Here is a 23,706-nt window from a genome sequence, read left to right on the forward strand (position 1 = left end):
CATACATAAAACAAAAGGTTGACACTGCAGTTCAACTCTCCCAATATGCCTCTTTTAATACAACTATCCAGGCCATCGCATGCATGGAAATAATCCCCCACACAACCTTCCTAAAAGTGAAGCAGATAAAAAGAGGAGGGTGCTAAATGTCAAACGAAGGTGTCGAGCTTTGACTGTGACGGCAGACATCTTGTCACGGCTCTCAACGAGGTTTGACATTTAGAAAATGTCTCTGCAGATAATCACTCTGATCACTGGCAGATGAATGAGAAACAACAAGTGCTGGAGTAACATGCTCAGCGTGTGCAGCCATTTTGACAAGTTGACTATTTGAAGGCGCTTCTGTGAGAAGGCTACTAAATCATATCTGACAGGGAGGATATTTAATGAGGGAGAATCCGTCAGCATCTTCAGTGAAAAATCTAATGGCTGCATCTCGAACCCCTCCATCCACCAAGCTATTGTCCAGCCACAGCTGGGGAACCAAAATCAGGAATGACAGCCCTTTCAAGCTTTGATTCCTCCATGTTGATGTGGCGCACACATCAGATTTATTACTTTCCCTTTATCCTTTCCAAACTGAAAGCACAATAGTAGTCAGACTTAATCTTTTTATCTCGTTGACATACAATAAATACATTCCTCCTAAACTGGTCCTGAATGTTATCGAAGCTTAGTTTACCCAAAAAAAGGCTCTTTCCTCCTGTTGTATTAATAGTAAAAACACTTTTTTTTTTAGAAAATAGGGAGAAGACATAACAATAACAACACAACACATGGCACAGCAGAACGAAACATGGCCTCTGTCTCACTTATACGACCGTGTAAATTAAATATCCACCCAACAAGAATATAATTTTTTCCCTTATATCTAACAATCTGTGTCGCCGCTGTAATAAGGTGTTTTTTAAATGCACAAGAGGTTTTGCCTAAGAGATGCAGCTTTAGCATTTTTTAAAAATAAATATACAAAAGACAGTGTGTGGTTTTTAACCAATTCACAGATGATAGCTGAGTTAATCAGCGAGCTGCATCTAATCTGCCAGTGACTTGAAGTTAAGTGCTAAACCTCCCACTACTATTATAAACTGGATTTAATGCGAGTTCAGCTAAACTGAGGGTCAGTTGTTTCCTTATTAAATCTCAAATTTAAGAATATGAATGGTACATACCTGCTGTAGAAATCATCCCTGTAGTACTCGTAATCAAATTCATAACCACTGTGAGAGAGAAGGACAGACAGACAGACAGGAGGAGGGAGGATGACAGAGTGACAGGCAGATAAAGAAAGGTTGTTTCAAGAGAAGCCATTTTAGATCTGTCAAAAGCAAGCAGATCAAGTCAAGCTGCTCTGACTTGAATGGACACGCTCTGGTTTTATTTATAAGTCTTTGCTGGCATGCAAAGACCACAGATCAAGAAAGAAAGAGAGAAAGTTTCAGGGAGGAAACACAGTCAGAGAATGAAAGGAAAAAAACAAAACTAAACTAAAATCTCTCTCCTTAGCCCCCGGAGAGGAAAATCAATTTTAAGTACACACTCAGGATGGCAAGTAATTTAGGATTCAGAGAGTGAAATAAAATAAAGAGACGAAGAGAAAAGAAGGAGCTGTTTTGAAATGTTGCTCTTCTCACAGGAATTTTAATTAGGATTAATGTATTACTATTTCAGTTTAGAGTGTAGCCTAGTGTTGGTTTTTGCCTCTCCTGTTCCTGTTCCATAATTACCACATTACATCCTGACTGTTTTCAGCTGCAGCAATAAAATGCAAATGAGGGTTGATAATAACACAATGCGCAAACTAATAAATTAGTAAAATAAGACGTGCAATACAACAAACTAACAATCCCGAAAGGAGCAAATTGTTGGTAATAGAAACTTTACTGATGGACAAACTATCAGATTACACAGAAAAGTGTCCCAGTGAAGGGCAAAGCACATCTGGCCCTCTGTCGCATTAGACTTCAGTAAACAAGCGCTGCTTTAATGTGTTTGTGACCAGGAACGGGCCCGGGAATCAGGGTCATGCTTAATGATGCTTATAACAACACCAGCTCCTTTGAGCTTTACAGGCCTGCGCGGTGCGAACTCCAGTCAAGGCTGGGAAATGTGGAGTGCATTAAAAAAATCTAATTAGAAATTTCAAGGTTCAAAAAGAAGTAGAGGGGAAAAAAAAAAAAACTTAATGAGAATCATTGTATTTGAAATATTAGTCCGCATCTAGATTTTGAAAGATAGTAATATTTATGACAGGGGCTGCAGCTTGGTTCACTGTAAGGAGGACGAATCTTACCTGTAAACGGCCGAGAGCGGCCGTTTGGAGCCGGCTTTGGGCCTGTATGGTTTGGGCTCGCCTGCCATGTTAATGTCTGCAAAGAAAAACAAAACAAAACACATACATAAAGAGATAAATCAGCCGTCAGTCAGGAAACATGCAAATAAAGAGTTATTAGTTAGACCTCATTTGACCGCTCCACCAAAAGCCAGAGAGGGTGGCTCAATTTGAATTTCAAAAGCAACTGAATGCCAATTTGTGACTTCACCACTACTCGAAATCTACTATTGAAACTGAAATATGGACTTAATGTTTTAAAAACAATCAGGATTTTAGAGTCCCCTCTATGAAATTTGCATGAGGTAATTTAAATGTTCAACCTGCGTGGATCTCGCTTGAGTCGCTCAGAAAATTGCTTTGCTGTTCGCGCTTTTTCAAAATGCTGATTTGCAAACACAGCTGTTTGTCAAATGTACACATTTAATAAAAAGGACCCTCGAACTGAACGTGCCCCATGAGTTTTGAAATAATCAGCTTTTAGTTAATAATTGCAATTAATAATCTACAATTTCAGCAGGTTTTATTGTTATTGCCGATCAATACTAAATAAGAGGTTGAAGTAAATGTTTATATTGATCCGTGAATATTCTCTTTTGAACATTATGAGGGGCATTGCAGGATTTCTTTATATAAATATCAGCACCAACTGTATCACTACTGTGTAGAAGTGCTCAGGTAGTGACGGTGCATACAGCTTACGGTACGGCCTGACCCCCGGCAGGATAAAAGTACCGCTTTACAGTTAAAATATTGATATTATATATAACTTCTGTGCTATTTCCATAGACACTATGACATTATTCATGCACCATTTATATGTATAACACATAAAGCCACAGCGCTGTAGAACACCATCTCTCTTGTTGAGGTGTACTGCGAGAGCCAATTTGCTGGCTGAGGCAAGACCAGAAACCTTGTTATTGTGCACAGGAAAGATTGCAGAATGAATTTCTTGTTGCAGAGCAGGAGAGAATCCTTGAAAATGTTAAAACAATGAAAAGGAATCAGCATTTAAAGAAACTCCAACCAAAACGAGATGTTTGGGGAACCCTGATTTATAGCAGGCTGTTCAGTCTTTGAGTAAAAAAAAAAAAAAAGTAATCTTCAGGTGGAGGTTTTTTTTATTTTTCTATTTTTTTGATTGAGCCAGCGATGCAGAATTTTTCAAATCGCTATCTGTGCATTTGCCAAGGGTGTTGCAAGGTCCTTGTATTTTGTACACAGTCTAAGTGGCTACTGGGAGAACAGCCAGAGGGTCAAAATAAGCAACCCGTCCAACATAAAACACTCTAACAGCGAGGAATGCGGTCCAGGGACCATTATGGATGCAGGCATTAAGGACATTTTTGCATATTCTGACCAAAAGCCGTAAAATCCCATCATCTCCCTTTTTATGCTATCTTTTAATCACAAAACTCTTTTCAACACTTCTAAGCATCTCCGCGATTACAAGAGGTGAAACACTCAGAAAGGCAACGTCCTAGATAGGAGGAAAAAAGTTTAAGGTTGAGAAGTAGCGCTCTCTATAATACACCTAAAACTCCTCAGTGCCTCAAAGGTCCACCGATCACTTTAAAGGCACTCTGACAAATTGTTGTTGTTTTTTTTTTTGCATGCAGCCATGTAGTCACTCTCATTTTGCCCCTTTCAGCACTTCACATTTGCTTAAATAATTCATTCCCCCCCTGAAAAAAAAAAAAAAAAAACACCAAACAAGTGGAAACGCCTGATTCCCTGCAAGTAAAATTGCACTGGGGTGAAAAATAAGCTGCTGGCAAACTCTTGCCTCCTTCTCTCAGTGGCTGGTCTCATGAGAAATAGGATTATACCCTGGTCTGTTTGTATACTGCCTACTTAGACATGCTAAAACAGAGACTTTTTAGGCAAAGCAGCATGACCAAATGAGTGTGTGTGTGTGTGTGTGTGTGTATGCTTGACAGATCATTCTGGGATTGGCTATGACACTGAATGATAAGAGATTTATTATTTGCTCATTAACCTGCTGGTTTACTATAAGGAGGACCAACGCTTTAATTTGCCTGCAACCCCACAGAGCAATAAAAGGCAAATCCTCCCTCCGAACCACAGTTTTACTGCGGTTGATGTGCCGGCAAATCTTTCCTGATTTGTCTTGATGTTCAAACTGAATGAAGGCTATTTTGACTCTACAGGAGAGCTTCAGTCTACTTTCACTGAGGCTGTCAGGACACTACACACACACACACACACACACATATATATGTGACAGCCGTGGACCTTTGCAGCTGCAGTTCAGGGTTTTCTCCCGAGAGTTTGTTCAGTCAAGTTGTTAAAAACCACATAAATCCTGATATGTTTGTTCCGTTGCTATAGATAAGGACGGCCTAAACAACAGGCAACAAACAACAAACTGTGTTTGCAGATTGAAAAGCTCGACTTTAGATGACATGCTGTGTGTGTAGCATATTATTTTGAAAAAAACAACAACAAACGTTTAACTAATAATTACGTTTAATCTCCGATACAGTTTTTAACGCTGTGCATCTGAGCTAGACTGGATTAAGTTTGATATGTGTGTCAGGGACTGAAATGATTGTCTTTATTCAATGTTTTAAAGAAGCCGGAGGTCTCCGTGGTGCTGAACAAGTTCCATAGCTTGTAGCTTCACGAACATTCATTTGATGCCATTTTGAATTTTGTAGTTTGAAATTATTTACAGATGTGTTTGTTCTTTTTGAACTTGTATTTTCTCACCTGCTGAAATGGAGGGTTGCCTGTCTGGCCTGTCTACAGATAGTGAAACAAACACCAGCCAGCTAGGACAAATATTTAAGGTAACGGCGTTATCGGCTGAGGAACTGGGAGGGGAAAATAAATTGTTCTGGAGGTAAATTGCGGCAAAAAGTCATGGGCATGGAGGAATAAGTAATCACTGAAGACAAACCTGTGCTTCCTCTGTCAAAAAAACAAGGATCTGTGACTCCCTCAAGGAACCCGCCCATGTGTTTTATTGGCCTCATTTGTTGCCTTACATCTCTGTCTCCTGCAGACTGCTCTTGCTCATGCTTCCTGTTCTGCCCCCGGCCTCACCCAATCCCTCAATGTCTGTTTCTCTATCTTCAGCCCTGCACTCCCCCTCCCTCTATCACCTGCGTTACCCTCACACAAGACGATATCTAACCCCACCTCGCCATCCGTCACTCTCCTGCACATCTCATTTTTCTTCCCGTGTCTCATTGCATGCCGAGGAAGCTCATTATGAGACATTTCGCTGCTGAGCATCACTTGTGGGGCCTTTTCTATTTGACACCTGTGCCGCCCACGAAAGCTTTGCAACTCTTACTTATCCCCTCCTTTCTTTCGTAAAGGATGAATAACAACAGAGAAATGGAAGTCAAGGCTTTGAATAAATCAAGACCATAAACTGAACCATATGGCAACACACTGATGGGGAATCACTGAGATGAGAATGTACTCCTAAAACATAAGGAGAGGGAACAGGAAGATCCTCCTATTCCTGGAAGGAACATGAATATAATACTGAAGAGGGAACAAAACCTGCTAACGTCGAAGTAGATCTCTAATCTCTCCATCTCTCCATTTCGTCCTGAAAGAGATGGCCTAACTTCTTTCTTCCGCTTTTAGACAGAGGAGGGAAAACCAACTAATAGCCCCAATCCCTCAGAGGAGTGCTATCAAACATGGGTAGCAGGGGTCACCACAAGGTCTGGAAGAGGGAGAGAAAGATAGATTGTGTCTGTGTGAGCCAAAAAAACTCTTTGTATTAGTGTAGGCAGAAGGTTGGAAGATGGACAGAAGGGAAGAGTCCTGAAAAAAAAACAAAAAACAAAAAACAACAAGATTTCTTCCGCAAGCTGGTGTTCTCATCAGCCATAACTCCTTCCAGCTTTTAATGGATAATTCTGCCACAGACTTTAGTCTCACAACGCAGCAATCTACATCCATCAATCCTGTCAGTCATGATGATGATGAGAAACAAACTTTCAAACTGTCGCACTCGGTGAAAACCGGGCAAAGTTACGTTTACAGTTAGAGCAGAAATCAAAACCCACAAGTGATTCATTCCCTCATTTCGGATTATTGCGGCTATATGGCTGCAAACACAGCAAACCTTTCTTCTACGTCAACTCTCCTCAGTACCGGAAAACACAGCCACCAACCCGAAGTCGGCTTTGCAGGTTTTCAACCGCTGCAAATGATCTGTTTGGATGCCTGCGGTGCATCACGAAAACTACAATCGACAGAACAATTGTTGGGCGCGAGTTAGCCCCTTTAATATGTCTGGGCCGTCAGATAAAGACATAAAATAGACTTTTTCTTTGGGGACGCATGGCTTCCAGAATATGTACCAATTACTAGCTGTTGTTGTACATCTTTTTTGATACGCTATCCCTGTGAGACGCTGATAATGAGACAGTGCAGTACTTTAGGAATAACAACTGCTTATTTTGGAATATTCTGAGGTGCTATGAAACTTGTGTGGTAAGCTGAAAAACATAAATCCTGTTCATTTATTTATCAACAGCGTACGGTGACCAGTTCCAGGGCTTTGATACAGCAGAACAGGGTGAAAGCCGGTGTGTTGATGTTATGTTTATAATGATTACCACCTTAGTTAATCATGTCAGCTGCTATCATTTCCAAATTACTTCTTTAAAAAAAAAAAAAAAAAAAAAGGTAGGCCAACGAATGAGGCTGACCTGGGACATCATTGGTTGCATTTTTGCCAAATTTTATGGCATTTCAAACAATAAGTGCTGAGATGAGTCTGAGCCAAGGGGTGGACCAAAATACCAACATTACCATCCCGAGAGCAATTGTGCTTCCATGTCTAAAAATTCTAACACAATGTGCAGCTTTAAAAATTTACTGAACAATTCTGGTTGAGTTTTGGAAGAATTCACCAACAATGGGACAATGGCTGCTTTGGTCCCAGCTCCTGCATCAAAGCTTTATTCACAACAGCTCAAACTGGCGCCTCTGATTCACTTCTTCTGTAAAGCAACAAAGCTTGGGGATATTTGTTGTGTTTGGAACCACTCGGCCGAACGAAACAAAAAAAAAAAAAAAAAATCTTCATTTTCATGCTGTTTTTCTTTGAAACCTAGCTGATGTTATTACTGCAAATCAAACAGATGGCCATGAGGTCATTATCTGGCCCACGTGTTTCTGTGTTGACGATGTTAAAAGATTTCACACAAAGCTTTGTGGTCCAGGCATGTCAAAGGGATAAAGCCTGTGATATTTAAAGGGCACCATTCCCAACCTAGCATTTCCTGCTACTATCAAAGTACAAACAGTCCTTTCTCCTCCTGATTACATAAAAAGCTGTGGTGTGTCCTTTTGAGTCACATCGCAGACAAACAGCACAGCATCCAGGTGACTGCAATAAACCCCCTTTCAGTTGTATCAGCAAGCATCTTCAAGGAATGAGAAATGTGCTCTTTGCTTTTCCAAAACCAGGGAGAATTCTCCGCAGACCGGAGCTGATGGCTCGACAACACATTTGTCACTTTTTCCCTTTTGTGGTCTTTCATTTTGTTCCTTCAGTCTCCTTCTAAACTGCCTATTTGACGAGATAAACATTAAAGACGGGAAAAAGGAGAAGGAGGGAATGTGACGCAGAGCGAGCTGCCGATCATCTCCTCACAGGCTGAGAAATTCCAACTGCCGCCAATCTCCCCAGTGTCGTAATTAATTGAAGAAAGTAACTAATCATGCAAATTGTTCCTCAGAAGGAGAGACATAAGCAAAGAGACAGGAAGAAGACGAAGGTGCTGAATCATGCAGGTGATGGACGTGCAGAAGGGACAGATAGGGATGTGGGGAAACTCATCTCCGCTCTCGCTTCATCTTGGTTGTCTTTGACGTGAACTCCTCGCTGAATTGCGAATCAGGACAGGTTTGTGAGGAAGGCAGAAGTTCTGAGATGAAGGAATTGCCGCATCTAATACCAACCACCGTACATCATGTCCTCCAGGCGAGGCCCTGGCTGGTCCGGGCATCATAAAACGTCAAATACGCCTCTCATCTCTCCTCAGCCGATATATTTCCTCTGACTGATAAAGGCCATATTGCAGGTGCAGGCTGACAACTTAATTGACAGATTTCTGCTAAATCTCAGACTGAATTACAATCAAATACACCATCACAGAGGACTCTTACTGTGCCCTGGCAGGTGTTCATTTCCACAAAGGCGTTTTTGCTCCTTGCTGAATCAGACCTCACATTTCATTCACTTCACTCGCTGACATTAGCCCTGTTCTTACTTTTTAGTAGCCGAGGAGCCCCAAATCGAGGCCTGAAAGCAGAGCCAAGGCTTCAAACTGCAATGAGCATTTAACTTTTCCTGTATTGATGCAGCAGCAGAAGAGCAGCTTGTTTACGGACACCTTGGGAGTCACAACAGACTAACTCATTGGACGGCTGTTGTCTAATTACATGGAAAAAGTGGAGTGGTGGAGAGGCGATGGGGGGAATATCTGCATATCAAAGGTGTTGTTCTAGGAACCTTTGAAGATCAAAAATCAAACTGGGCAATTCAGAAGAATCAAAGTTCAAGGTGGATCTCTATATTTTTCTGTTTCAATCCTGAATGTTTTCGCGAACGCACTTGTTTCTCATCAATTTCACACAAAATCTTGTAAATTCTTTGGAAACGGACAACGAACTTATGGCTGAGCGATACAACGTCACTTTATACCGCGAACTGGGCAACGTTTTTTTCTCCTAGAACTGCAAGCAATAACAAAAAAACAAAACACTGAGCCGAACAGCTTTGTAAAGATTTTAATCTGACTCTTGAAACAGCGTGAAGAAGTACTTTGATTTGTCAGACTACGAATTTGCTTGGATTCACAGAAACGTACATTTTCATCATCTTATTTTAATGCTTAACAATTTCTCAGTCCATTTTCCAAGAAACTATTTTATATTCAGTGTAAGATTTAAGACAAAGGATGATAAAGATGATAAAGATTAGACAGTTGGTTTCAGTTATGGAAATATAACAATTGATGCTTTAAGTTTTGGATTGTTAGTTGGTAAAAGAAAACATTTTGGGTTTAGGGAGATTATAATTTAAAGATCTTACTCCTCATTCATTTAAGTAAAAAAAAAAAAACATTTACCAGAAACCTCACAGCTTTCATGTTAACATAAGCCTCAACAGACAAGTGCATTTGTGTTGATCTGTGGATTTCTTCACACTGACCAGGCACAGCTACAAACTCCACACTGCAGAAAAGCAAAATAAAATATGCTGATCACAAACTAGCGGAGCTGAGGTGATGTCCTCAAAATAGCTGTCTGAGTTGAACCAGTTGTTCAAAGCTCACTGAAATAAAGCACACATCTAAATTCGTGAAGCTGGTTGGAAATGTTTGACGTCTCACTTCAGAAACTGAATGACTGATGAAATATCAAAAATTGCTCTTGGCAAAGTTTCTTTAAACAACTGACTGATTTACCGATTCATCCATTTAAAACTAAAAGGAGAAAAAGAATGGCAGAATAAATCTTTGTAGCTTTAATTTAACTTCTGTGTAGGAGTAATTCTTAACTATATTCTAACATTTATTGAATGAATTCATTGGGTCCATTAAAACGAGAATAATTTTGAATTTCCCAACAGACAATCTAGCATATTCAAATTGCTTGTTCTGTACAAGCAGCAGACTGAAAGACATTTCGTGTTAATCCAATAAAATACCAGCCAATGTTTTCATTTAAGAAGCTCGAGCTGCTTTATATTAAAAATAATTGCTGATTTGTCTCTTCTCACTTGAATGTTGTGGTCATTTTCCAAAATCATCCTCAATGACCAGAACCTCAAAAACTCAGACTTTCCATTGTTCCACGCTTTAATAGACAACACGGCACGTAACAGCCTTTTCATTACGTACGACTACAGCAGACCACCACACAACTCGAGCACGTCTCCTCCTCTCTCACTCTGTAAACACTTAAGTGCTGGCCTGCCTCCGTGCCTTTCTCTGCAACTACATGAACCAAACTCCAGGGGGGGGATCAGCTCATAATCCCCAGCCCCTTTGGGCACCCGCAGCAGAGATAAAGGCATGGCATCGGTTTGAGATCACGTCCCTCTGTGTGACCTGTTAAACCCAGTGAGCTGTCTCATGCAAGTCAACAATGATACACTTCAAAAAGTCTGATTAGGGCGGCTGGACGGATGAACATGCTGCGGTGAGGGAGCTTAGAGCCGGGGAGTCGGGCATGAAAACAAACACCAAATGGTTAGTTGCAAAAAAAAAAAACATTTAAAACAAGTGCCTCCTCTGAGAAACAGTCATGACAGCCATTGATAATGAGATTATCACCATCGAATTTTCTCCTGGATATAAATAGGCCTCTTTTTGAAGCTGCAAAAAAAAATAAAAAAATAAATAAATCCTTGACATCACGTTGCTTCAAAATTCCCACTTACACATTTATAATTAATTTAAACCAGGAAATAAAGAGAATGATTGAGATAAAAGTAACAGCCTGCTGGAATTTATGCATGAGCATATGAACCCAGGTCACTCTTCCCTGCATGGACGAGCCAGTGCACATGTGAGAGGAAGGAAAAGGCAGAAAACAAGATGTTACAAGTTCCCTAATTATTTCAACGTGGCTGCCATGACACTTGACAGATGTTAATTTCACCGTTCCTCAGACTGGGAGAGCCGCTGCAGTCGACCGTGCGCATTAGATCCAATGTTGCTACACACCTTTCACCAAAGCCTGTTGCTCCAAATATTCTGCTTCCTCACGATAAGAACAAACACATCTGCCATTTTGCAACAACCCCCGCCTTCCCTCCTCCTCCTGGTGAAGCTTACTGCACACAGGCATCCGGATAATAAGGTGTCATTTACTTGTGACTGTTTGTGTTTTCGCTGCGCGTCAGCGTTTGTATATGTGCAGATGTCACTCTGTGTGCGAGTGTGTGTTTACCAGTGAACGCTTGTCTTTACATCACAATGAGCGGCGCTCTTCCTGGCAAACGGACCCAAACTGCCTATGCTCTACTTAACTACGCAAGTGGAGCTGCTGATGGGAGAGACAGGGACTGGCGGGGGGGGGGGCACACAACACCCAGTGACAATTCTGTCACATTATTTCATCACCGACACAGCAGCCTCATTACTTCCTTTTCTGACAGGTGAAATCACTTCCCTTGGACAGACTCAAGTGTGATGTGGTCGATTGTCCGAGTCAGAAACAAGAAAATGAATAAATAACCAAAGAGCGGAGGCCTGGCTTGGTGATTTTATTTTATATGTGCAGCCACTGCATCTAAGGTGGTAATGGAAGTGTCTGGAACAGATTATGTTCTGTAATTCAGAGTCATTCGAGAGAAACACAGCAGTGAACTCCAGCGGCTCCACCAAGGATTGTGTTGCAGAGATTTGTGTTCCTTCCCGTGCAAATGAAAAAATTTTAGGGCAAAATGGAGCTGAGCAGAAAAAGGGAGTCGAGCCGAGGAGGGCAGACACTCCTCACGCTCACACAAACACAGCTGCCCCTGACACATGGCTTTAGATACATCTTCTGTCAGATGTCCTATATGTAACAGCCACACACACACACACACACTCCCTCCCTCCCTCCCTAAACCATCAGCAGCACAGCACCCACACAAACACACAAACCACCACAAAGCAACATCTGCAGCACAGGAACACACATACATCTGTCATGCGCTGCAGCCCTCAATCACAGCACAAATTATAACTGAAGCAAAATCCACCGAGGCCAAAACCTGCTGGGGAAAAAAAAACAACAACAAAAAAAAAAAAACAGACAACTCTAAGAGAAGTTTCTTTTGTGTGATCAGTTTTCATTAGCAGCCTTCAAAGTCTTCCTGTGTGTGAAGATGAAACTGGACATGGACAAACACACACACACGCATGAACAGTAAATCTCGGTGGTGCAGAGGGTTGGAACCCCATTTGATCTCCGAAGATTCCTGAGCTGCTAAATCAAATATTTATGGACTTGAACGTGCTCAGCTCAGGCTCATGAGAAACAGTTTTTTTTTTTTTTTTTTCTTATAATGAAATTAGTCATGGTAGACAACACCGTGGCTGCGCTGCCGGTTGCAGATTTCACCTTTCTCATAGAGAGCAAAGCGGAAAGCACAAAGACGATTTTCCACACTGCTCTTTACGACAAAAGAGACATCTTAACTTATCAATTCCAGCTTAATTATTACGCAGCAACAATCAATAGAAGCTTTTTCCATTTCCGTCACATCTGTGCAGCACCGCCGGAGAGCACATCTCAAAATAAGAAGCTGCTGAAGCTGGGAAATAAATTATAAATTGCTATAGTCTCAGCCCAAAAAGTTCCACCTACACTGCACTGTGTTACTTCAGAAAAAAGAAAAAGGAGAAACCTCAGACGAACTGAGCAAAGTCCCTTTGTAAGAGTCAAATTACGTGTCAATCAAAGCGTTGGCCCTGCAGGTCTTCATCACCTCTTTGACAGTGCCGCTCCTCAAACCAACCATGGCTGCAGGTCTGGGGGGTTGATGTCCCTTTACTGTACAAAGGTCTGACAATTCAAGACGTTATGAGACACACAAGTGGAGGCAACCGTTCAGTTTAGGGCATTTATATCAAAGGAGACATGGTTACAATTGCTCCTGTTGGCAGATCAGGCCTCATAACAGACTGATGTCTCCTTCGAAAAAAAAAAAACAAAAAAAAAAACCAACCCCTCAGCACCAACTCTGGGCACTGGGAGTCTCTTTTTGTCGCTGTGGACTGGAAGCTGGCAGAAAATCTACAGAACTGTCTTTTTAACAAGCTCAACATCTTCACCAATTACAGCTTGTTGGCTTTGTTACTACCTCCCTCACACTTTGGCAAGGGACTTCCTGGATTTCTCCTTGTGCTGTCTCTTGACACTGACCCCCTCTGTGTGCTCGGTATCCAAAAGGCAGGTTTCTCTCTCGTCTATGTGCAAGCTGTCAGCTTTATTCTGAAAGCCATGCAGCTTGATATATTTCTAGCTTGTGCATCTGTGCGATACAGGAGGCAGGAAGGGAAAACACACATGCAGAATAAAGGTGCCAACAAGTCTAGCAACCCAATCTTTTAATATAACCTGTTAAGAGATGTCTTAATTATCTAAGAAATCATTTAGGAAAATGATATAAAAACACTCCAGCAGATCTGCTCGGGGGGGGGGGGTTTATATATCTAAAGAGTTTAATACCCATAAGATTCAAACACTGGAGCCATGCAGGTCTAACAGACTGGCATTACAGTGAGCTGAATTCATAAATCACCCATTGTTCAGTTAATCCATCATTTTCTGGATTAACTGAACAATCTTATCATTATTTTTTTGGGGGGGGGGGGTGAATTTATCAGTCGCGACCACCTCGAGTCCAAGAAGGCATCTTTAATTCTTTTGTTTTCATTCCACAATGGAAAGATATTCCTGATTTTGCATTGTCTGTCATGGCAGATGTTAAATTAAAATAAAAAAAAAGGGGGCAAACATGTCTTTTAATTAATTAAAAGCTTGCTGTATGTTATGATTAACGTTTCTTGGGGAACAAGAAGGGCTCAGGAAGGAATCAGGCACTTATTTGACGTTGCTTCTCTGTATTGTTAATGCTCAGTTTGGGACAAATTGTTGTGAGAGTTACAGCCAACTGTTGTCAATCAGCCCATGGATGAAATCATCACAGCAGATTGTGCTGCATGATTCACCACCGAAGTCAAACGCTGGTGTTTGTGTAGAGCACTTTGGAAAACAAGTGTTCGGGGGGGCTTATGATTCCTGTGACCACAAATCACAACCCAGTGTGAACTGGACCAAAAATGACGGTTTACATTATTAATAGCCAGCTCCACAGCTTTTAGAAATCACCAGCTTTCATGGAAATGTAGGCTACAGAGGAGAGAATATACAGACAACAGAGCAGGTGCAAGCTTGGTTTCTCTTTCTAACAGCTAGATGCAAAAAAAAAAAAAAAAAGAAAGAAAGAAAGAAAGAATATGGGCTGATAAATAATAATAATAATTATTATTATTATTAATATTAATCAGTCTGTGCGCAGCAGGTGATCTGGCACCCTGTGAGTTTAATATCAGAAAAACATACAGCATGACTGACAAGATTAACTTTGACAGCCTTAAAATCGTGAATTCATATCTCACAGAGCACTTCTAAGGACCCGCAGCCGGTTTTTAAGGCGATCCAGGTTCACATCTTGGCACAGCATGAATACGCAGCTCACTGTCTGCAACTTGGATCTTCTGCAAAGCGCGATGAAGGGAAAAAAAAATAAAACAAATAAATCAATCAAACAAACAAAAAAAAAACAAACAAACAAACATCCTCGGCCCCGGATGATGGTGCATGTTTGCCAACTTACATCGGTGGTTGCGACGCTTCCCCTTGTACATGGTCATTATGTACGGGTCCAGCTTTGCGCTTCTTTCAGATCCTGTTCCAGGTGTCAGAGAGAGAGAGAGAGAGAGGCGGAGAGCTTCGGGACTTCAGCGGGCAGCGACACTTTCCGACTGAGAAATAAAATTAGCTCCACAGACGGAGAATTGGAGGCGAGGCTCATACCAAGCTGTAAAGTTGGAGGGGGTGTACAGTTTATCCGCTCCATTCAGAGATCACAGAGGCGCTTCATCCCAAAATGAGCGGCGGTCTGTATGAGCCGCAGAGGAGGAGACACAAACGTGTGTTCACAAACACACAAACACACAAACAAAGTGTGGGGCAGCTCCTCGGTCTGGTCCGGTCGACCCTCAGCTTCCACGACTTTTGGATTCGCCCTGCACTTCTTTTTTTTTTTTTTTTTTTTCCAGTTTAATTTAAGCAAATTCAGATATTCAGCGATTACACACCTATAGCCTGTTTGTGGTCCTGCCAATCAATAATAATAATCATAATAAACAATAATTATCTCAGAATAAAAGATAAAAATAAGATAAAGGCTATGATTAGAAAGATATGGTGTATATTAATAAAACGTCACTGTTTGGGTTCATACTTGGATGATGTGCTACAGCCAGTAATAATAAGATCCATACCAGATTATGAATATTGATTATTTTTCAGAAAAGATTAAAGAGTAAGTGTCAACCTGCAGTCATGCTGCTGCTCAGGAGGTTTCATGTTTATTTTAGCTTTACATTTTAGCATGAAAACAACAATGTTGTCATAGCCATCTTGGTAGGGTCACCTGATCCAGGTGAATCATTTTCTGTCTGTATTTGGCGGGATAACATCGTGTTGAGATTAGCTAAAGTAATTAGTTATTTAGTTGTTTAGAGTCAAGCTGCTGTTTTCAGAGGTTCATAAGAAACGCTTCTTATTTAATTAAACAGCCTTGAACTAATTAGACTGATGGTTGGCAGTTGTTTAGGGAACTTTTCTCCCACTTTGAAGTTTTCTCACAGATAATGAGCTGAGAAGCTCACACTGACTGACTGACAGGGCTGACACTGATTAGTAATCGGTCCATCCATTTTCATTTTACCAAAGGAAAAATCAACATCTCGGTCAGTGAAGGCAAGCCTGGATGCCGCTAAGGCGGCACGGCGACATAGCGGTTAGCGTTGTTGCACCTCAATGAGAAGGTTGCGGGTTCGGTTCCCTGGGGAGTTTCATGGGTTTCCTCCCACCATCCAAAGACATCATGTTTGGGTTATTTGGTGACTCTACATTGTGTGGTTGTTGGTGTGTCCTCACCCAATGTGAGTTGGGATTCGCTCCAGCAACCCCCGTGACCCAGAAATGGATAAGTGGTACAAGATGGATGAATGTCTGTGGCTGTTTACAATAATAACAATGTGCTTAACTTCACACTTATGAGCTACATCCAGCTGGGAATTGAACTCTGCTCTTAGGTGTCATAGTCCATCCATTCTATCGTGGACTTTGTGACTTTGTATACATAAAAACGTAATTGCTTTGCCCACTAGATGTACCTAACAACCGGAAATAAATGTGAGTAAAAATAACCAGCTGCACAAATAACCTTTGCCTCAGTTTTACTCTCAAATTTTGACCTCATGATGGCACTAAATGAAAAGTTAAGGGGTAAATAAAGTTATTACAATTCATCTGAGGGGAAGGTGACTGTCTGCACCAAGCTTCGCAGCAATCCATCAAAAGTTTTTGAGACATCTCACTAAGAGTCACAAATGTCAACCAAATGGGGGTGCTGGAGGAAAAGCTAGGGAATAAAAGTCATTAGGATCCATCCTCGGTCACCATTAATGTCAAAATGCAGAAAATGTGATGGAAATCTATGCCACAGTTGTTGAGCCATTTTTGTCTGGACTAAAATGGAGGACTGACTGACTGACTGCATAAAATGGCAAGAAATTCACAATAAATTGTAAGTTTGTCCTCCAAGTGTTTGTAGCTACTTGCTATTCTTCAAAAATGCTTCAAATGTATTCCTTCCTTCCACTGGGAATAAGATAATTCAGATTCTGTCACACTACACAGCATTGTCTTGAGATTTTCTTTCAGTTCAACCTTTTGAAAGAGGACGAAACCTTAAAACTGAGTGCTGTCTGTGACCTTCAGGGTGTCACTGGTCCTGCTTATAGTTCACACTATCCAGCAGTCCCTTTCTATAACAGATTAAGACTCGTGATTATTTTCTTACTCCACATGATATTGGCATTAAATAATATTCCACTCCTTCCACAACCTCAGGGCGCACTTCACTAAAAGTGCATCTCATCTTACTTGCAAAAGGGATTGTGTTGCTAAGGAGACACGGATAAGTAAGCATCCCGGATGCTGATTTTGTGCGATTCATTCCACTACGTTATTATTGTGTGGGTTGAATAACAACATTTCTTTTGGGTGGGTTTGAGGAGCATCAAGATGAATAGTGCAGTCGAAACAAACAACTAAGAACCAACTGCATGGAAACAGCCGGAATACTTCTGTGCTCCTAAACTGCTGCTCTCACATGCTCAAGAATAACAAAAGACCCTTTTTCATGGTTTTACTCAGAAACTCTCAAAGTGGATTTGAAAAGAAAGAAGGTCAAGATCAAATAAATCAGTACAGCAAATAAATTCAGGTGCTGCACTGTAGGTCTAAATTAGTTATCCCCAGAAATACCTGTTTAGCATTATGAATGTCTTTTTTTTTTTTTTTTTGTTGTTTTTTCTTTGGATTGGAATTTTTCAATTAAAAAGGTTTAAAGTTCTTTCAACAACCGGAGATGAGAGGAATATTTATTCAGCAGTATAGCAGGGACATCTACTGTCCATGACGGATTAATACAATGATTCAATAGGAGGCATGTTGTCAATATGGTCTGAAATCATGAATCCATGATAAGTGGTGCTTTTCTACTTATGTGCTTCATAACGTCATCTTTTCCAAATTAAAAACTTAAAGAATGACCTCAGACAAGGCCAACTCTATCGAAACTCCAACATCTTTTGATTAGCATCCACAAATAAATCTCCAAATGCGATTGTACTCATTTGACATGTTTAACATTTTTCTTTTAAGAGGAGAATTTTTTAATCAAATGCTCCTTTGTGAAACTGCCATTAGCAACCTTGCGGTAATTGGACTGTGAAAAACACTCCACCCTCTAAATAATGATATTTTCTTTTAGTCGCCAACTTTTATAGAATTAAGTTCATTTTTTTGTGGAAAAAAAAAGAAAAAAGAAACTCTAAACCAGCTCTTTCTGGATGGTGCATTAGTATTCAATGTCTTGATGAAGAACGCTTCAGCAGGGCAGCTAGGTATACTCAATATCACGTTATCTCTTTATTATCAATGAACGAAACACCTGTATGGAATATGAAATGGGCCGATCAAAGAGATGATTCTGAAACAATCACAACCAACCAGCTGAGCTTTTTGTTTATTTTTTTTTTTGGGCATCTTTCAGTTCAACTTTAATTCCTTAGTTTGCTCTTATGAACCATTGTTATCTTTTTTTTTTTATGGAAAAACAAAACAAAACAGGAGTCTGTCTGTGCTGTACCAAACTGGAGAGACACACAGTTCAATAATAAACTGTAGATATTTCCCTCAGGACTAGCTGGAGGCCATAAACAGCACCAAAAGGACAGTGAATATTACACTTACATTCACCGCGTGGCAGAAACATGATTACAAGTGAATGTGGAAATGAGCTCCTGGTTATGAGCAAGTTTACCTTCATAGCCAAAAAGGTGATAACATTGTGCTATTGTGTGCGTTCACAGCTTGTTTCCGCTGCCCTCAGGTGGCCTGAAGAATCTTTCTACTTTCATTGTTGAACTTTTGTCTGGTTTCATGTGTTATATTGCTTAAATCCCCGAAGTTCCTGTGTGACAAACATCACACATCTTCTCAAAGGACCAAAGTGCGGTCAAATTTCCGCAGGGATATCCGTCATAGCCGGAGTTAGATTACAGCCTCCTACAAGTGCCAACTGTTATTTCCCTTGCCCCCCCCACCCCACCCCCGCAAAGCTTGTGCCAGTTAAATCCAAGATAAACAAATTTCACCCAACAATCAGAGCACTGAATGTGCGCTGCGGTTCTAGGAAGTATTGAAGACACTGAGCACGTCATTAGCCATTTTAAGAGATACGAGGAGATGAACGTGCGTCTGCCTCGGCTGTAGTGCTCGACATTCTCAGACTGTGTCTGCTGGCATTTGAAACACACTCCCTGTGAAGAAATGATCCTCATTTAGGGCTGAGATAGAAGGATAAAGCAGCTGCCCAGGGGGAAGATTTTCTACATGATGGATATAAATCTGCTCAAGCCATCACATCTCATTGGCCTTTGACTTAAGCTTCTCTTAGCTCATTAGGCAGGCATTGCTTTTAGCACTGAGTAATTGCAAACGTATCCAGCGTGTCAACTGCTGCAAACTGCTTAGCAGTCTGTGACAGCAAATCGTCTCTCTTTGCTAATAGCACGCCTACAAAGCCTGCACGTCTCTGTTTTGTCTGGGTTTGGTCCCATTTGACAGACAAGAGTCGAAAAATTAAATAAATAAAAATGTATGAGATGTTTCACGACACTCCTGTGCTTCTTTTTCCAAGTTTCAATATGTAAATTAGCCGTGGATACTGAAAGGAGCCCTGTTCTGAAAGAAGACATTATTCTGAATGGGAAAAAAAAAAAAAAAAAAAAAAAACTGTGGTGAAAAGATTCTTCAAGACTGACATGAAGAGTTTCACCAGGAGAAAACACATCCTATCCCACACATGTTCCAGGGAGACCAAGAGTGTCTCTTCCATGAGCGAAAACCTCAGGAAACATTTCAACAAGAGCATCCCTCTGGTTCGAATGCTGCTTCCATCCCAAAACTGGGAAAAGGAAATGGCACACTCTAGTGGAGAGCAGACATCCTGACAGCTGCTTCCGGAGAGACACTTTTTCAAGATTTTGTTTCTGTGTTGCTGGTTTAGTTTATGGATTTTCCTCATGTGCTGAAAGTCAGAGTCATAATCTCATATTGGTGATTAGTACAGCTGTTCCACGTACTGCAAACATGAAGCAAATCATATGAAAGCAGCTCTGGTGATATTATACACATAAAAGCATTTATCCATTCAGCTAACTAAGACTTGCATTTAAATAGACCTCCTTTAGTTTCTGGATCTAGCATAAAGCTTCTCAAAACAAGTAGTCATTTAACATCATGGGTTTTGCTTTATATTCCATTTTTATGTAGCAATTAGTCTCCTGATGTTCCGCATATTCTCAAAATGAAGTGATATTTGTGCACATTTTTACACAATGACATAACTAAAATCACTGGGGAAAGGGGATTTAGCTCTATTTTGAAATTGTGAAATTGGTTTTCTTTACTGAAATGAATTGGCTGGAATCTAGCCCAGCATCTATTGTGCAAAGAGGTAGGGACAAGCCTGGCGTTGGAAATAAACCTAGTCTATTTCCACCAAGGACCCTGGAAAACCTGCAAAAGAAATGACCTTGATGTCTCCTTTAAAGTTTTTTTTTTTTTTAATACAATCTTACAACAATAAATGGAAATCTAAATCTATGCATGGATTTAGTAGAGTAATGCTGTTTTGAAGTCAGAACCGCACTGCTAATCTGAATGTTTGTTTTCTTTTTTGCTACCTGAACCAGCAAAGTGAGATTCCCTCCAGGTAGACTTTTGGCCCTCTTCACAGCTGACTAAGCAGTTGTTATAGTTTGGGATGCTGGTGGTCCAGCCTGCCATCTAGTGGCAGTGATTTATAGCTCCTTTAAAGTCATAATGTTTGAATTTTCCACATTAAAATGTCTACAAATGACTTGACCTTTGTTAAATATTCATGTGTTCTGCAGCACTTTTCTGTCAGTTTCATTCTGTTGCTTGTCAAATAACCAGTGTGCATGGGTGAAGAAATCCAGACAAACTGCCTAATAAAGCGTTTCTACTTGTTTTACTGTGCCGGTTCATTTATCATGGAGATGAGGAGATCTCTGCTGCTAATCTGTCTGCCATTAAAACCCTCCTAAAGTTCTGGATCATAAGTCAGCTGCGGTCTCAGCCTCCCAGCCCTCTTTGACAGCCTTGTTTGCCCTACAGCATCACTGAAACGCTGACTTTTAATGTGAGACTGCCTTAATCAGTGTCCGCACCGATTATAAGAGCAGAGGCTGTTTGATTTGGAGAAGAGAAGACCTTTGTTGATTATTCCGCTCCTGGTAAAAACATCTTGAATCAATGACCCTGAAGAAATCCAATACCGCCAGTGAGGGTACTACTGGTGCTACTTCACTTCAAAAAGAAAAAAAAATTATGATTGCTGGTTTTGTTGTAGTTGTAGAATCATGTCTGAAAAAAAAAAATTCTGCTATCTGAAGTAAAAGCTGACATTAAGTAAAAAAAAATAAATAAATGCTGAAGTAGCTCAGAAATCCTTAACAAACACATGATATTAAATCGAAGGATTATCCTCACCCTCCCCTAAAATGTGCCCTGTTTAATCATACAGATGAATCTATTCAAATACTTTACATTCACCCAGACCTCCACTCAAGTAAGACCTGATTTGGGTTTTTATTTCAGCTTTAGTCTGCATCATCCCTCTGTCCCTATCCCCTTCTTCTCTCATCCTCAGTTTCTTTGTATTTTTGGTCTCTCTTGCTGTTTCTCACTCTCTCTCTTTCTCTCTCCATCTGTCAGGGTCAGCAGAGTGCAAAGAATCACATTAAGAAGTATTCAAATGTTGAACTAGTCGCAATTGCTATTCATACAGGCATTACAGGCTGCCAAATCTAATTCAGCTCAGACGCTATCAGTGCTACGGCCGTTCACCCAGTCAGCAGAGATAATACAAACCACACAGGGTGCCTGGGGTCAGAAAAACCCTATACAAAGACAGTAATTTCTCCTGGGTGTAATGGAGCTTCAATGACTGAGCCAATGCCCACTGAATGACTTTAACCAAAGAGGGCGAAAAAAAGAAATGGAAGCAGGGTCGATTTTATTTCATGTTTGAGTCCACTTCCTGTATCTGAGATGGATAAAGCTGTGTTTTGGAGAGTTAGCACTTGTTGAGAGGGATTAATGCACCAAGAATGAAAAATGGGAGATTATCAGATGTACTTAAGTAAAAGCCTTTCCAAGAAAAAGTCCAGGTAAGAAATAATGTTAGTTAAAAAGGATGTGGAGCTTCTTTTTTACTTATTATAAGGTTTCTGCCTTTAGCATTGACCATCACTCAAAATAAAAAGATTTAGACAGCACCAGCCGAGACAGATTTTTGGCCTGTTGCCGAGTTTTTCCCACCTTTTGTTGCACATTTTACTGATAATACATTTTATAATAATAATAATAATATTAATACAGTTATTTTTCTGAAACAGAAGTGTCTCTCTGGTTTTTAATTTAAAAATACCCACACCCACTGTCTCATGACCAACATTGACACATCACGTCTTATCACCCTTAAGCATACCTTAAAATCATTAAACTCATAAAATCATTTAATCAATCATCAAATCAACTAATTTTCCAACCTATCCTGCTGCGGTAACAGAGCCAACATCAATGATGGATTAAATAAAGAACACGAGTGACAATATATTATTTCCATGTCCAATTAACTTAACTGAAGCTAACAATGTCATCAGAGAATTACAGTTGATACAGTAATGGATGTGCAACAGTGAATTAATCTTTTAGTATTTTTGACTGACAAAACTTTAGAAGTGGGAAAGAACCTTATCTGTCATCTTGGCAGGTTTGTGTCAAGGGGCTTAGTTTGATTTGTCTCAAATCCAGCAGCACCTACGTGCTAACAATTCACTGAATAGTGTCTGTGCTCCCCTGACAGCCGACAAAAATAAGAGTGTAAGAAACCGAAGCCCGTTAGAAATGAATTCATTTTTACCAAGAATTTGTGATGCGACCGTCTCGTCATGGACATTGCTGTTGTGTCCCCCCAGTGGTAATAACTGCTGTTTACCACAGCGTGGTGCTCAGTGACCACAGAGTGAAAGACTGAGCCTGCGCCTGAGCGCCACAAACTGGGAGAGGAAGCTGACACCGTCTTGACCCGTTGTTTCCAACCAAATTAAAACCTGATGAATTTCCCTTTTTGTTATAACAAGCTGCCGTCTTGGCCGACGCTCCAATTTCATTTGACAGGATGATTCCCACAACTCAAAGTAATGAAGGCGGCCCATCTTCCTGGTTAGATGAGGTGCATAAATACAGACACAGCTCATTAATAATGCTGTCACACAGGTAGGCTACAGAAAAGACTCTGACATACTTTACAATAAGAGCACTCCAAGTCTCTGAGCGCAACAGCTGCAAATGCCCACTTTACATATGTTCACATACTGCACCATAAAAACTAAGGTGCTTTAATGCATAACAAACCATCGATTAACTACTGCATTCAAATTCCAGTCATCTCGTGTTTATATTATGTCAAAAATTGACAAACTGCTCCTGCTTTTATATGATCATTAGTTGCGCAACTTGTTTACCGCTTCATTTTTCATTCGTCAAGGCTTTGAACTAACAAGGGTGTTCGAACAAGCCAAAGGAGTTGTCAAGGTCAGCAATGCACAACCAGCTGTTATCCTTCGAAGACCCCCCGCCTGTATACAACTGGCATTTGACGATTTTTTTTGTGGAGACACATTTTTTTTTTTTTTTTTTTTTTTTTAAATTTGAGCATCGCTTTAACTTTTAACAAATGAACGCTTACCCAAACCGAGTTTCCGTCAAGTGAGCAGGCAGGTTCAGCGTCTTCATCAAATCTTACACTTATGCAATATGCAAAATTATTCGGGACACTCACTGTGAAGGGGTCAATTCAGGTAGAGGTCCTTATCACTCACTGATTTTTCCAATTAAATCTAGAGCCGTCACAAAGG

At 40.5% G+C, this 23,706-nt stretch overlaps 1 protein-coding gene across 3 annotated transcripts in view; it reads right to left on the bottom strand.

Annotated features, from left to right (window-relative positions):
- The window catches only part of ralyl (RALY RNA binding protein like), a 56,151-nt gene that overhangs the window by 14,458 nt on the left and 17,987 nt on the right, over nucleotides 1-23,706 (bottom strand). For 2 of the 3 annotated variants that reach the window (XM_029528969.1, XM_029528971.1), the window contains 2 exons: nucleotides 2,294-2,369; nucleotides 1,173-1,220 (listed from right to left, as the gene is read on the bottom strand). In XM_029528969.1, coding sequence (XP_029384829.1) covers nucleotides 1,173-1,220; nucleotides 2,294-2,369 — 124 coding nt within the window. Of the gene's footprint in view, nucleotides 1-1,172; nucleotides 1,221-2,293; nucleotides 2,370-14,732; nucleotides 14,872-23,706 lie in introns of those variants that run through there. The other variant, XM_029528970.1, reaches the window with a different exon arrangement.

The sequence above is a fragment of the Echeneis naucrates genome, chromosome 20 (genome assembly GCF_900963305.1).
Source record: "Echeneis naucrates chromosome 20, fEcheNa1.1, whole genome shotgun sequence".
Taxonomy (NCBI): domain Eukaryota; kingdom Metazoa; phylum Chordata; class Actinopteri; order Carangiformes; family Echeneidae; genus Echeneis; species Echeneis naucrates.